This window comes from Carlito syrichta, unplaced genomic scaffold (genome assembly GCF_000164805.1).
Source record: "Carlito syrichta isolate Samal-C Ts95f unplaced genomic scaffold, Tarsius_syrichta-2.0.1 Scaffold302431, whole genome shotgun sequence".
Lineage (NCBI taxonomy): Eukaryota > Metazoa > Chordata > Mammalia > Primates > Tarsiidae > Carlito > Carlito syrichta.
This window is the reverse complement of record NW_007246527.1, coordinates 53,251-66,242: the sequence shown is the minus strand read 5'-3', so window position 1 is coordinate 66,242 and position 12,992 is coordinate 53,251. Positions and strand designations below refer to the sequence as shown.

Sequence of the window (12,992 nt, the reverse complement as noted above, 5' to 3'; positions counted from 1 at the left end):
CTGCCGCCTGCGCCCCGGGGTCCCCGCGGGCGGAGGGGGCGAGGTCCCCGGGCGCCCGGGGGGTGGGTGCCGGAGCGGCGGAGACCCTGCAGGAGGGAGGAGCGACACAGAGGTGGGGGCTGCCCGGTGTCCCCAGGCCCCTGGCGGGGGGCCCCGCAGAGGCGCAGGCCCAGCCTTCGTGGGGTTGTTTTTTTGTCGCTCCTTTAATCGAGTCGCGAAGAAAGCGCCTCGAACAGGCCGAGCCTCGCGGTGTGGGCGGCAGCTGTGCCGCCGGAGCGCCTTGGGCCACCCGACCCACTTTCTCTCCTCGGGGTTTCCAGGTGTCATCGGACTGGTGGCCCTGTACCTGGTATTCGGCTATGGAGCCTCTCTCCTCTGCAACCTGATAGGATTTGGCTACCCAGCCTACGTCTCGTAAGTGGCTCCCCCTGCGACTGCCCTTTTTCTCCCCTCCCTGTCCGCATCTAGGGCTGCTGTGGTAGCCTGTAGGCGCCACTTCCTTGGAGGGAAGCGCCCTAGAGGGTGACACACTGTGGTCCCTTAACTTGATCCCTGATCTCCTGAGGTCAGCCTGAAGGTATCGTTCATCAGATTATAGTGGTGGACTCTAGAGTGTACCTTCTGGATACACAAGTAGGAGAGGTGGCAAATCTCAACAGGTACAGGGAGCTGATGGCTCCTCTCTAGTAATTATTTCAGCGGGCTTTTCACCGTATATTTATGTGTATAGACTGTAAAACCTCATCAGTTAGGCCTTCCTTAATTCAGAATTATATTGATTTAGATACTGAGTTCTGCCTTCTTTAATTTTTGAACTGTTACAGGCAAATTTGGGAAATGCTTATGCTTCTATAAAAACAAAACCAGCCTTATTAAATGCAATAATAAATTGTAATATAGCTGCTTGGTTATAGAAATGACTCATTTATATAATTAAACAACTAGAAATGAATCCTATAAAATTAGGATCTGAATTTATTACTAATTGAAGTTGTTTTCATTCTCCAATTTGATTTTTTGAAAATATTCTGCAGTTTCATTTTTCTGTTTGTTCAAATAGGAATTATTTTTCTCCACAAATGAATTTTGGTTTACTCTACAGCTCTTCCCAAGAAAGCCAATAGGTTTTACTTTCGTTCAGTGGTCTCTGTCACTTTTTTCAACTGTAGGGATAAAAATAAAGGAAGACAAAATTTTCAGCTGGCAAGGCTAAGCCACAAAGAACACCTTATTACACCCTGCGTCTATCACTGGTCAGGCTAGAACATAATATATGACTGGAGGGAAGAAACATGTTTTGGAAGTTAGTTCTGATTTGAACAATTAAGTTGCAGTTACATAAGTAGTTGTTAGTTTGGTGCAAATATAGTCATACTCCAGAAAGTCTAGCTATACATAGGACAGTGCTTGCTTATGAGATCCTCAGTCTTCAAGGTGACAAGAGCTTTTACCCTCTTGTATTACCTGCTAAAGCACCATCCAGGTTTTATCTATATACCAGAAGATTCCAAAGGCAGACCAGGGAAACTGGTTTGGCTTTCAGACCAATGAAAAAGGTATAAGAATAGCAGTTTTTCATTAAAAAAAATTTTTTTTTGAGTCCGGGTCTTATTCTGTTGTCTAAGCTGGAGTGCAGTGGCACTATTATGGCTCACTGTAGCCTTCAACTCCTGAGTTCAAGTGATTTTCTTACATCAGCCTCCTGAGTAACTGGGACTACATGTGCTACCACACCTGACTAAGTTTTAAAATTTTTTGTAGATACAAAGTCTTGCTATGTTGCCCAGACTGGTCTTGAACTTAGGCAATCCTATTGCCTCAACCTCCCAAAGTGCTGGGATTACAGACATGAGCCAGTGCCCCAGGCCACATAAAATTTAATTTACTGATGAATGGTATATAAAAAGTTTGTAGGAAACCCTGATTCAAAATGACTTGAACATACATCACTGTGCCTGTGATAACACAAAATAATCCAGTGATATATGATACAATGACATAATGATACTCATAATAATGAGTATCTCTAGAGTGGTACACACTCCTTTACTTTCCTTTTGTTTGTGTATGCTGCTTGCATTTCTTTTAAAAAGAAAGATTATGATGTGTTTTTTTCAGGTTTGTGCTTTAGATTTTATTGCTCACATTTAGAACAAATCTTGGGTGGCAGTTTAGAAACTGTCTAGCTGCTTAATACTGAACCAGAAAGGAGTGTAGGAATAAAAAAAATACTATCCAACATAAACTATTTTTTCCTACCTGAGTGCCATTTGGCACATAATCATGTGAGAAACTTAACCTCCGTTGGTGTGATTAGATTATTTGTGTGGGCTTTGGAAAGGCAAAACTCTGTTTCTAGATGGGATATGTAGATTCTGTGTATGTAGAAATGGATATGTGAATGTGACTGAAGTCACAGAACTAGAGTATGTTTCTCCTTGACCTGAAGTGGATGGATTCTAGCAGAGACCATTTTATTTTATTTTTTATTTTTGTTTTGAGAATGTGGAGCACAGTTCAGGATTAGATATACAAATGGTCATTATAGAGGTAAAGTTTGGGCCTTACTTTGGTCCCCACTTCGCCTGGTTTCAGACCAGGTATGCTTATTGATGAAGTGCCCCCCTCCCCAGCAGTTTCCCTCTACTGCCAATCCTTTTTTATAGTATTATGATAATTGTTCAGGGTCTGCTTATGAGTGAGAACATGTGGTATTCAGTTCTTTGTTTCTGTGACAGATTACTGAGTGTTCTAGACTCTAAATTCATCCAAGTTACTGCAAAGAACAGGGACCATTTAAAATCATACTCTGAGGTGATTTTAAGCCTGGTAATTTTGACTTTATCATTTGTTTGTAGTCATTGTTTGATTCACTTTCAACAGAATCAGTTAAATATTATCGGTTCTTTAATAACTCAAAAAATAACATGCTGGAGAGGATGTGGTGAAAAGGAAACACTTATACACTGTTGGTGGGAGTGTAAACTAGTGCAACCTCTGTGAAAAGCAGTGTGGCGATTCCTAAAAGCTCTAAATATCAACCTCCTGTATGACCCTGCAATCACCCTACTGGGAATATACCCTGAAGAACTCAAATCATTCTATAAAAAAGATACCTGCACACGTTGTTTATCGCAGCACTGTTCACAATAGCAAGTATTGCTGTCCATCAAAAGAGGACTGGATTAAAAAAATGTGGTACATATACACGATGGAATACTATGTAGCCATAAAAAAGAACAAAATCAGCTGGACTCGGTGGCTCAGCCTGTAATCCCACGCCTTTGGGAGGCTGAGGTGAGTGGATTGCCTGAGCCCGCAGGTTCGAGACCTGCCTGGGCAGCGAGACCTCATCTCTACAATAAATCAAAAAATCAGCCAGGCATGGTAGCGCGTACCTGTAATTCTGGCTACTCGGAAGGCTGAGGTGGAAGGATCGCTGGAGCCCAGCAGGCGAGGCTGCAGTGGCCGGGAGCAGTCACTGCACTCCAGTCTGGGCGACCGAGTGAGACTCCAACTCAAAAAAAAAAAAAAGGAAAGAAAAGGATCGACAGTGGTGGGAATCTATGGGGGAGGGGACAGGGAGGGCAAGAGTAGTGGGATTAATGGTAGTCAATATCTGTCTGGGGACGGGGGGGGAACACCCCTTATCAACAAGGGTGCCTGAACAACGCATATTTGTATACCTAACCCTTAACTGTACCCCACAATATCAAAATAAAAAATATCGTTAAAAAATAAATGAATAAATAAAAATATTATCGGTTCTTTTTACTTACAAGAAGCTAAATGTTTCTGTCACTTACTGGTGTGTTTATGAAATCGTAGAGAAGATCATTTTTTTTTTTTTTCGTGAGTTGAGGTCTCACTCTGCCACCCAGGTTGGAGTGCAGTGCACAGCTAACTGTGGCCTCCAACTCCTGGGCTCAGACCATCCTTCCACCTCAGCCTCCTGAGTAGCTAGGACTACAGACACATGCCACCACACCTAGCTAATTTTTTGATTGTTGTAGAGGTAAGGTCTCACTCTGTTGCCTAGGGTGGTCTCAAACTTCTGGGCTCAAGCAATCCTCCTGCCTCAGCTTCCCAAAGTGCTGGGATTACAGGTGTGAGCCACTGCACCTGGTCAGAAGATCATATTTCTGAGTAGCATGAGGAAGTGGGTTTTACATTATTTGAGGATTATTCTATTCACCAAACATTTAACTTTCTTTCCAATTAGTGACCTTTGTAGTATACCTTAGTATGATTTAAAAAAAAAATCAAGAAATAATATTTAGTGAGTATCTCTAGATTGGTTTTTATTTATAGGTTTCTTCCTTTTGGTAGATCAAACTCTTATCTTTAAAATAACTCAGATTTTAAAGTGTCAGTACAGGATTCTGACTGTAAGGGAATGAAGTAAAGATTGGTCTCTGTGAGTACCTGGACTTTTCCTTGAATCAGTGGTTCTCAGCCTTGGCTATCCATTGGAATCATTTGAGGTTTTAAAAAAAAATACCCATGCTGGCCTGGTCTTACTGCCATAGATTTTGATATAATTGGTCTGGAGTGTGCCCTGGGTTTGGGAGTTTTAAAGGCTCTTCAGTCTTTTGTAAAGGATTCTAATGTGTTGTCAGTGTTGAGAATTCTAGTATGTAGCAGCAGCAATAACCTATGCTTTTTGTACTTGAAGATGGGGTGACAAGGAGGTTAGAATAGCCTGCTGACCCTGGGAAGAGTCTAGAGGTCTACTCAGGACTCCACTTTGTGAAGAAGGTTTAAGGAAAATTAGAATTGTGGGCACAGGATAAAGCAAACAGACCCCAGTTAGTAAACATTCAGGCAGTCAATGTTATATCAGTCTAATCAAATCTGTTCATTGGTTAACCCCTGTGATTTTATGTTTGTCCTAAAAGAAAGAAAATCCTTGAAAATGGTGGTCTTTAGTAACAACTAAATCATTGTTGCTTTTAGTGTGTGATCTGTGACCACTATCTTAGTCCATAGCAAAACACTTTAGACTGGGTAAGTTGTAAACACTAGAAATATATTGCTCACAGTTCTGGAGGCTGGGAAGTCCAAGATCAAGGTGCCAGCAGATTTGGTGTTTGGTTGAGGGCCAGTTCCCTGCTTCAAAGATGGCACCTTCTTACTGAACCCTCATGTGGCGGAAGGGACAAACAGGCTCCCTCAAGCCTCTTTTGTAAGGACATTAATTCCATTCATGAGAGCAGAGCCTTCATGACTTAATCACTCCCTAAAGGCTCCACCTTTGAATTCTATTATGTTGAGTAATAGGTTCCAATATATGGCTTTGGGGGAAACACCAACATTCAGACCATGACAGTCACCTTCACTTTAATTATTCTCCATACCTCTTATAATTTCCTATACTTACCAGTCAGAGTTATTTTAAAAAAATACAGGTTCATCTTGTTAGGAAAAATCAAATGCCAGCCATGTGCCAGGCACTGTGGTAACACTTTAGATATGACAAGAAATAAGGTAAACATGACTCTATCCTCTTTGAATGAGCAGTCTGGTAAACAGGCATGAAATAGGTGAAGTAGTGACTATGTGGTAAATGCTCTAGAGGAAATAAACAGTGGTAGAGGATAATAGGAAAGACCTTTAGCTATTTATCTGAGATACTATTTGAGTTAAGACCCTAGGAATGAGAAGGGGCCAGCCAAGAGCAGAACCAGGCAGAGGAAGTAGAGGGTACCCTGCCCAGAGGCAGCAGGCAACTCTCTGAGTGGTAGAGGCGGTACCAGAGAGGTGCAGGTGCCAGCAGGCAAGGCCAGTGACTGTGAACCAAGTGTGCATTTCATTCCAGATGGTTGTAGGGAGTTGGCGTTTTTTTCTTGGATAAATTTTAAATAGGGGGGATGACATGACACAGTTTACCTTTTAAGGTCTGGTTTCTGTGAACTCTGGAAGGAATTAGCGAATTTGCCAAACTATTGCCAGAAATTGATTTTCTTTCTTTCGCACCTTTCAGCATTTGCTCTTGCTATTTCCTTTTTTGGGGCCATTACAGGGAAGAGAGGTTGTCTATAATGACCAGTTTGGGACCTAGAGACTGCAGGATGCAGAAATGAAATTTGGAGATCTCATTTGGTTTTCTAGCTTTTCTTTTGATTTGCCTCTTGGGAAGTCTGTGGGCGAAGCTTGGGTGCACCTGGCTGCAGGTCAGGCCTTAATAATGCATGTTGGAGCATGTAGACAGCTGAGGGCTTGGCCAGTGCTCACTGCGGGGCAACCGGTGCCTTATTGTGTACCCCCCTCCTACTGGTTCTTATTTTCTATGGGCTTGATTTCCCTTGAACTCTTTTGAGAACAAGACCTTTAATCTCCGACCTCTATGTTTCCTGAGGTTTTGGCTACTCAGTATAGGCAATTTGAAATCTAATTCCAGTCTTCATGTTATCAAGAACTGTTGACATAATTACCTTAATCTCCTTACTTCCTTCTATTACTGATAAAGGAAAGCAGGCAGAGTAATAATAGAAACATCTATTATAAAGGCAGACCTCGCCTGTCACTGCTAAGATATAACTCACATACCACCCTTTTAAAGTGTACAGTTCAATGGCTGCTATGTTCACAGAGTTGTGTAACCATCACCACTATCATTCCAAAGTATTTTCATCAACCCAAAAGGGAACCATTACCAGTCAATCCTTGTTTTTTCTATTGAGCTCCTAGAAACCGCTAATCTACATTCTGTCTCTAGGGATTTGCCTATCCTGGGCATTTCATGTAAATTGAATCATATACTTGGTGGCCTTTTGTGTCTGGTGCAGCCCTGCTTTTATTAGAGTGTGTGCTGTGCTGAGCCATTGTATGTGAAGTCCATCACCTGAGATGTAAGATAACCCCCTCCTGGTGTGATCCTCCAGCATGGGCTCTGGTTGAGTCAGGGGCACTAGTTCTGAGCCTGCTTCTTTGTACAAATGGAATTGTGAGGGGAGATCTATTTTTATTTTTGCCATGCAGTGAAAGGAAAGGGAAAGGGTTTGCTTTCTGTCCTACCCAGCAATCTGTTTGTTTAAAATTCTATAAAAATTTCTTGCTTACTGATTCAGAAAAAAAAAAAATTCTATACAAGATTTGTTATTTCTTTTTTTTTTTTTTTTTTTAATGAGTTGGAGTCTCACTCTGTTGCCCAGGCTGGAGTGCAGTGGTACACTGACGGCTCTGGCGATCCTTCCTTCCCAGCCTTCCAAATAGCTGGAACTACAGGCGCATGCTACCAGGCCCAGCTAATGTTTTGTTTTTTTTTAATTGTAGAGACGAGGTCTCTTCAAGTTGCCCGAGCTGGTCTCGAACCCTCAGGCTCAGGCAATCCGCTTGCCTCGGCCTCCTAAAGTGCTGGGATTATAGGCTGAGCCACCGAGCCCAGCCTTATTTCATATTTTTCTAAAGATTCAGGCTGCCACCTTCTTGGGACTTTTTTTTTTTTTTGATACTCTGTCAGTCTCTGGTAATAAAATTGACTCGTTAAGTGTAAATGCTGAATATAGTGTCACTGATTCTCTGTGGTGGGTTATCCAGGAAGGGTTCCTGTTTCTCTCTAGGAAACTATCTCTGGGCCATTTTGTGTCATCCCCACTACCAAGAATTTAGTGGGAAAAAGTAACGGTCACTCAGCTTTTTTGTTTGCATTGACAGTCTTGCTTTTTCGTTTTAAGAAAAAGTATAACAAAGTAAAGAACATCAAGCTAGACGGTCTCATTTCCTGTTAGGAACAACCGTTATAGTGATAGTGTATCATTTGAAATATAGGACATAGGAATGGATATTTGCAAAACTTCTAAATGAATTTTTTGGTTTTACTGCCTGTATTGTACTTATCCTTTCTTGTATAATACATAAATATATATAGATACACATATACTCTATTCTAGTATAAGAAGTTGACATTTTCCAATTTATTAACCTGAGGGGAGGTGTTGAAATACCCATTAAACACATTTTGAGTCTAAAAGAGTTAATGTGGTATCCAAAATGCTGAATTTATAGTTATATTTAAGTAAGAGACTGTAACATTCATCCCAATAATACAACTTAACTAAAGTTGTTGATGAAAGAAAATTTCAGTAATTGAAACTATCTAAATAAATATCTGAAAGACGGAAAATAGAGCTTTTCCTTCCATATCTGCTTTTCCTATTTGTTAGTCTAAATTTCTTAATTATATGATAGCAGAATATTTACAATCATAAATATTGGATAAAAACTGGGTGGCATATTACTTGACATATTATTTATTACATTTGTAAATTGCTTAAACTTCTGAAAGCTGTTGTGTTATACATAAGAAATGTGAACTTTGCCCTAAAAAAGAACTCAAAACATACAAATAGGTCGTATTGTTTACATATAAAAAAGCATTTGATCTATTTTGCATAGTAAGAAGAAAATAGATCTGAACAAGAGAATATAAAAGTAGATGTTTCCCCAGATGAACATATTGTATCTAAAATAATTTTTAGAATTAGTATAGAAGATTGTCTCTTTCCTGTTCCCCATCCAGGTGCACATTAGTTGTCAGCATTTTGATATATTAATTGATAGATGAAACCTCAGCAAGGGAAGAAGACTTCTTTCTGACTGATACTAGATAACTAACTTAAACTTGGTTTAGAAAGCTTTTGGTGATGCTACACACCTTGTATGTCAGGATTCTGGCAGCAGCAGCAGCAATAATGACCTTGAATTATCTCATGTAAGAAGTGGTCTGAAGATTGATATTCCAAAGCTGGTGCAACAGAGATCCAGCCTTTTCTCCATTGATCTTTGAGTGCAGACTTCCCTCTCCCTCCCTGTTTCCTCAACAGATAGCAAGGTTACTGCTACATAGCTCCAAGGCTTTCAAAAGCAGTAAGCTGGCAGGCCCAGAGCAGAAAAAGATATTTTATCAACAGAAGGAAAAAAAAATGTGTTGCAAAGCCTTCCACCATAGTTCTTTCTTTTATTTAATCAGAGAGAACTTGGGGGGCTAAGAAAGCTACTATCCAGCAAAAGGCAATGGGATTACCATTATGAATCACTAATCCTGATTCATGCCCTGGGCTTGCTAGCTTCCCTGAGTTAAGACATCTCTGCCACATACAGGTACACCAAATCAGGGCTCTGTAGATAAGTAGGAGAAGGAAGGAATGGCTAACCAATAGGCAGTGAACAGTGTGTGCTATATATAAAAGTGAGTCTTCATTGGGCAGTGATAGTACTGATTGCTATATTAGGATATCTGAAGTGGCAGTGCTATGAAAATCTGATGATGGTGGTGATCATCATTCAGCAATGAATACTTAAGCTCACTGGAGAAAAGGCTGGATACTGAGCTTCTATGTGCCAGGCAATTGTCAAAGGAGAGGTCTGAGCTGCAGATACAAATTTGGAAGTTATTAGCATATACATGGTATTTAGATTTGAAGGGACTGATATACTCTCTCTTGATCAAAACAACCAAAATAATGTGATGGTAATGTAAGAATAAAAAAATATAGGCCTGGTGTAGTGGCTCACACTTGTAATCCCAGCACTTTGGGAGACCAAGGTGGGGAATTGCTTGAGACCAGGAGTTGAAGATCAGCCTGGGCAACATAGTGAAATCCTGTCTCTACAAAAAATAAATAAATTATCCAAGTGTAGTGTGCACCTGTAGTTCCAACTACTCGGAAGGCTGAGATGGGAGGATCACTTGAGCCCAGAAATTTGAGGCTGTGGCAAGTTATGATCACACCACTGCCTTCCAGCTTGGATGACAGAGTGAGATCCCATCTCTATTTTTAAAAAAAAGAAAGAAAAAAAATCTGGTACTACAGAGTGCCTATTTGGTAGGTACTTTTTTTTTCTTTTTTTAAAATAGACTTTATTTTTTAGAGAAATTTTAGGCTCACAGGAAAATTGAGTAGAAGGTACTAAGATTTCCCATAACCCCAACCCTTAAGACATGCATATTCTCCCCTGCCATCAACATCCCCCAACAGTGTGGAGACCTACATCAACACATCATTATCACCCTAGGTCCTTAGAGGATTTGTGACTCAGATGTGTCATGGCTCAGGAAATATTTTAGGTTCTCTGATGACACTTTGGGAGGGAGAGAGTTTTGGTAGCCCAGGATCATCTCTGCTTAACTTTTGTTTTCTTCACACATGTCTAATACTATTTTTTGACCATCCTTGGTTCTTGCTTTTGCTTTCAGAAAACAATACCAAGGTGTAAAGTAGATGGGCCAACAAGAGTGGAGCTAGCTGGTACCAATTACCAGTGCCCAGTGGACTGGAAGAGGGCTCACCAGTGAGTTATGTCCAATCAGGACCAGTCCAATGCCAATGTGAAGAATTTCTGCTATTCCACTTTTGCTGTGTGGACCTGAAAAATGTTTTCAGTAGTGTCTGAATTTCTTCCTACTGACCTGTAAACAGTATTTTTTGGGATTTCAGCTGTTTATTATCTGTAGCATTTGGGATTTGGAGAGTGGGATATAATTAAAATGGGTGGATAATTCACTAATCTCCGTTTAGCCTTATTAATGATATAAATCCTCTACCAACTCTATCCAAAAGAACTGGAGTCTTCTTATCTCTCTCTCTTTTTAATCTCTTGTCACCCTGTGATAATACATTGTTACCATACTATAATTATTACTGAGTGTTCACTTGATGCCATTCATTATTTCTAAGTGCTTTATGTATTAACTACTTTAATCTTCACAGCAACACAATGAGGTTTATCATTCCTACTTGATAGGTGAGCAAACTAAGGCCCCAAGAGATTGGATAATTTGTCCAAGGCCAGATACTTAAAAGTGGTGGAGCCAGAATACAAAGCTGCAGGCTAAGGATGATGAAGTACTACCTTACCTGACAAGCAGTGGGAAGGGAAAGGCTCCATAGTTCAATAGAATTAGTAATTTATGGTAGTTTGTTTCATTTAAATAGAAAGTTCAAATGAGTCCATTTCATGTCATAGGCTATATAGCTCTTTTTTCTCTCTGTGTGCTTCTCTCTGTGTATATGTTGAAGGCCTTTTAAACTCTAATACACAATGGATTATGTCTGACCACTGTTAGAGAAGTTTGTAAGAAAATCATTAGCTGTTTTCTCAACAGAGAAATTAAACGAATGTGTCTGATGCTCACTTTAGTGTTTGTTTTTAATAAGGCCCTAAAGAGACCTAGTGTCACAGGAACAAGTAGTTATAGAAAGTTTGCTACCGCCTTTTTCCCCCAAATAGAAATTTCTCCCCTGCCACTTTTTATTATAAAAATTAGTAAAGCACATTGCAAAGACCTTAAGTAAAATGCTGTCACTCATTACCCATGTTTAACTTTACACAATTGGAAATAAAGTGTACATCTTTCTTGATACTATTCTTGATCTGTAAACACACAAGAAATTAGAATCTACTTTTTACATGCCACATTGTATCTTGGATCATTGATGTAAAACATATGCTTATTGAGGGTTGTGGTCATATGAACTTAAAAACCCCTGAATTAACTCATAATGACAGCCTCATAACATCTTGAGGTTTTTGTGTCATATTCTAAAAAGGCTGTTTAATTTCCTAGGTATGTCCTGAGAGTTACTTCCTTTCGAAGTACATAGTAGGTACTACGTAGTAGGTAGTTTAGTCATGGAATGCTTTGGTCTGCAAAGTGAAATATAACTATGTCTCCACTTTATCCAGGATACATATATATAAAGCAAGATTTTATTATACAAATAACTAAAAAATCCACTCAAATATAAATAGATAAGCCATACTCTACTAATAAAGCACAGGGTGGGGGGGGGAGACATATGTATGAACAGGTACTGTGTTCTTTGGTTAACATGCTTGCCTGTGCTTTTTCTTTGTTTTCCTATTACGTTAGTTAGCTTCTATCTTGGATCTAATACATAGACTTAGTTCACACATTACAAGCCATTATTTTATAATCAACTCTCTTACGTTCATTTTGTATGATTCTTGTACTTTTTTTTTTTTTGAGTCAGAGTCTCACTCTGTCACTCAGGCTAGAGTGCAGTGGCACTCTCATGGCCACTGCAGCCTCAATCTGCTAGGCTCAGGCGATCCTACCACCTCAGCCTTCCAAGTAACTGGAACTACGGATGTGTGCCACCACGTCCAGCTAATTTTTCATGATTTATTTAGAGATGAGGTCTTGCCAAATTGCTCAGGCTGGTCAAACCCCTGGGCTCAGGCTATTCTTTTGCCTCAGCCTCCTAAAGTATTGGTATTACAGGTATGAGCTACTGTGCCCCGCCCGATTCTTGTACTCAAAGTGAAAGTTTTTTGCCCAGTCTTGAAGTTCAAAGCAACATTCGCTTTATTACTCTGTTTTTGTCTTCCTTATTAGCAATCATCTTTTTCAGCTATATCATTCCCCTTTGGTTATTTTCTTAAAACACACATGCATAACACGTGTGCACACACAGCTGCCTCTAACTTTACAAGGGCTTTCTTAGTAACTCAGTGTGATTAAGCAGACTGTCTCTTTAGGGGAGCTGATTTCAGGGAGTAGTCAGTGTATTTTCAGTAGGTAACCTATCTCATGGGCTAAACAAGATTCAGATTTCTTCTAGTTTACTGTTTCAGTCTAGCTCAATTATGGTAAATATCCAGATATATGTTAGGAAAGGATAAGAAATTGCAGAGCTGCAGGCTTAGAAGGAAGACATTCCTAGGACTGGAGAAAATTTCTGTGATTGAGAAGTAAAAGATTATTTTTAAATAATAATTATTTTTAAATAATCTAGCACAGGCACTGCTGTTAATTTGCTAAGCACTTGTCTTCATGCAACGTTGTCGAGATTTAATGTGGAAGCATTGCAAGTTTCAGCAAGTAATTTCCATCCATTTGCAGAATGAATTTTGTTTAAGCAATAGTTAGGGTTGGGAAAGTCATGTTATTAGCTGATCGAGGGAGGAAAGTTCACAGCCTGAGGATCAAATAACGACAGCCTTAACTAAATGGACACCATGATGTT

The 12,992-nt window shown here is 39.9% G+C and overlaps 1 protein-coding gene across 1 annotated transcript in view; it reads left to right on the top strand.

The window, feature by feature from the left end:
- Nucleotides 1–12,992, top strand: part of REEP5 (receptor accessory protein 5) — a 36,827-nt gene that overhangs the window by 1,379 nt on the left and 22,456 nt on the right. Inside the window, exon 2 of the mRNA XM_008056657.1 lies at nt 160–414. Coding sequence (XP_008054848.1) covers nt 160–414 — 255 coding nt within the window. The remainder of the gene's footprint in view (nt 1–159; nt 415–12,992) is intronic.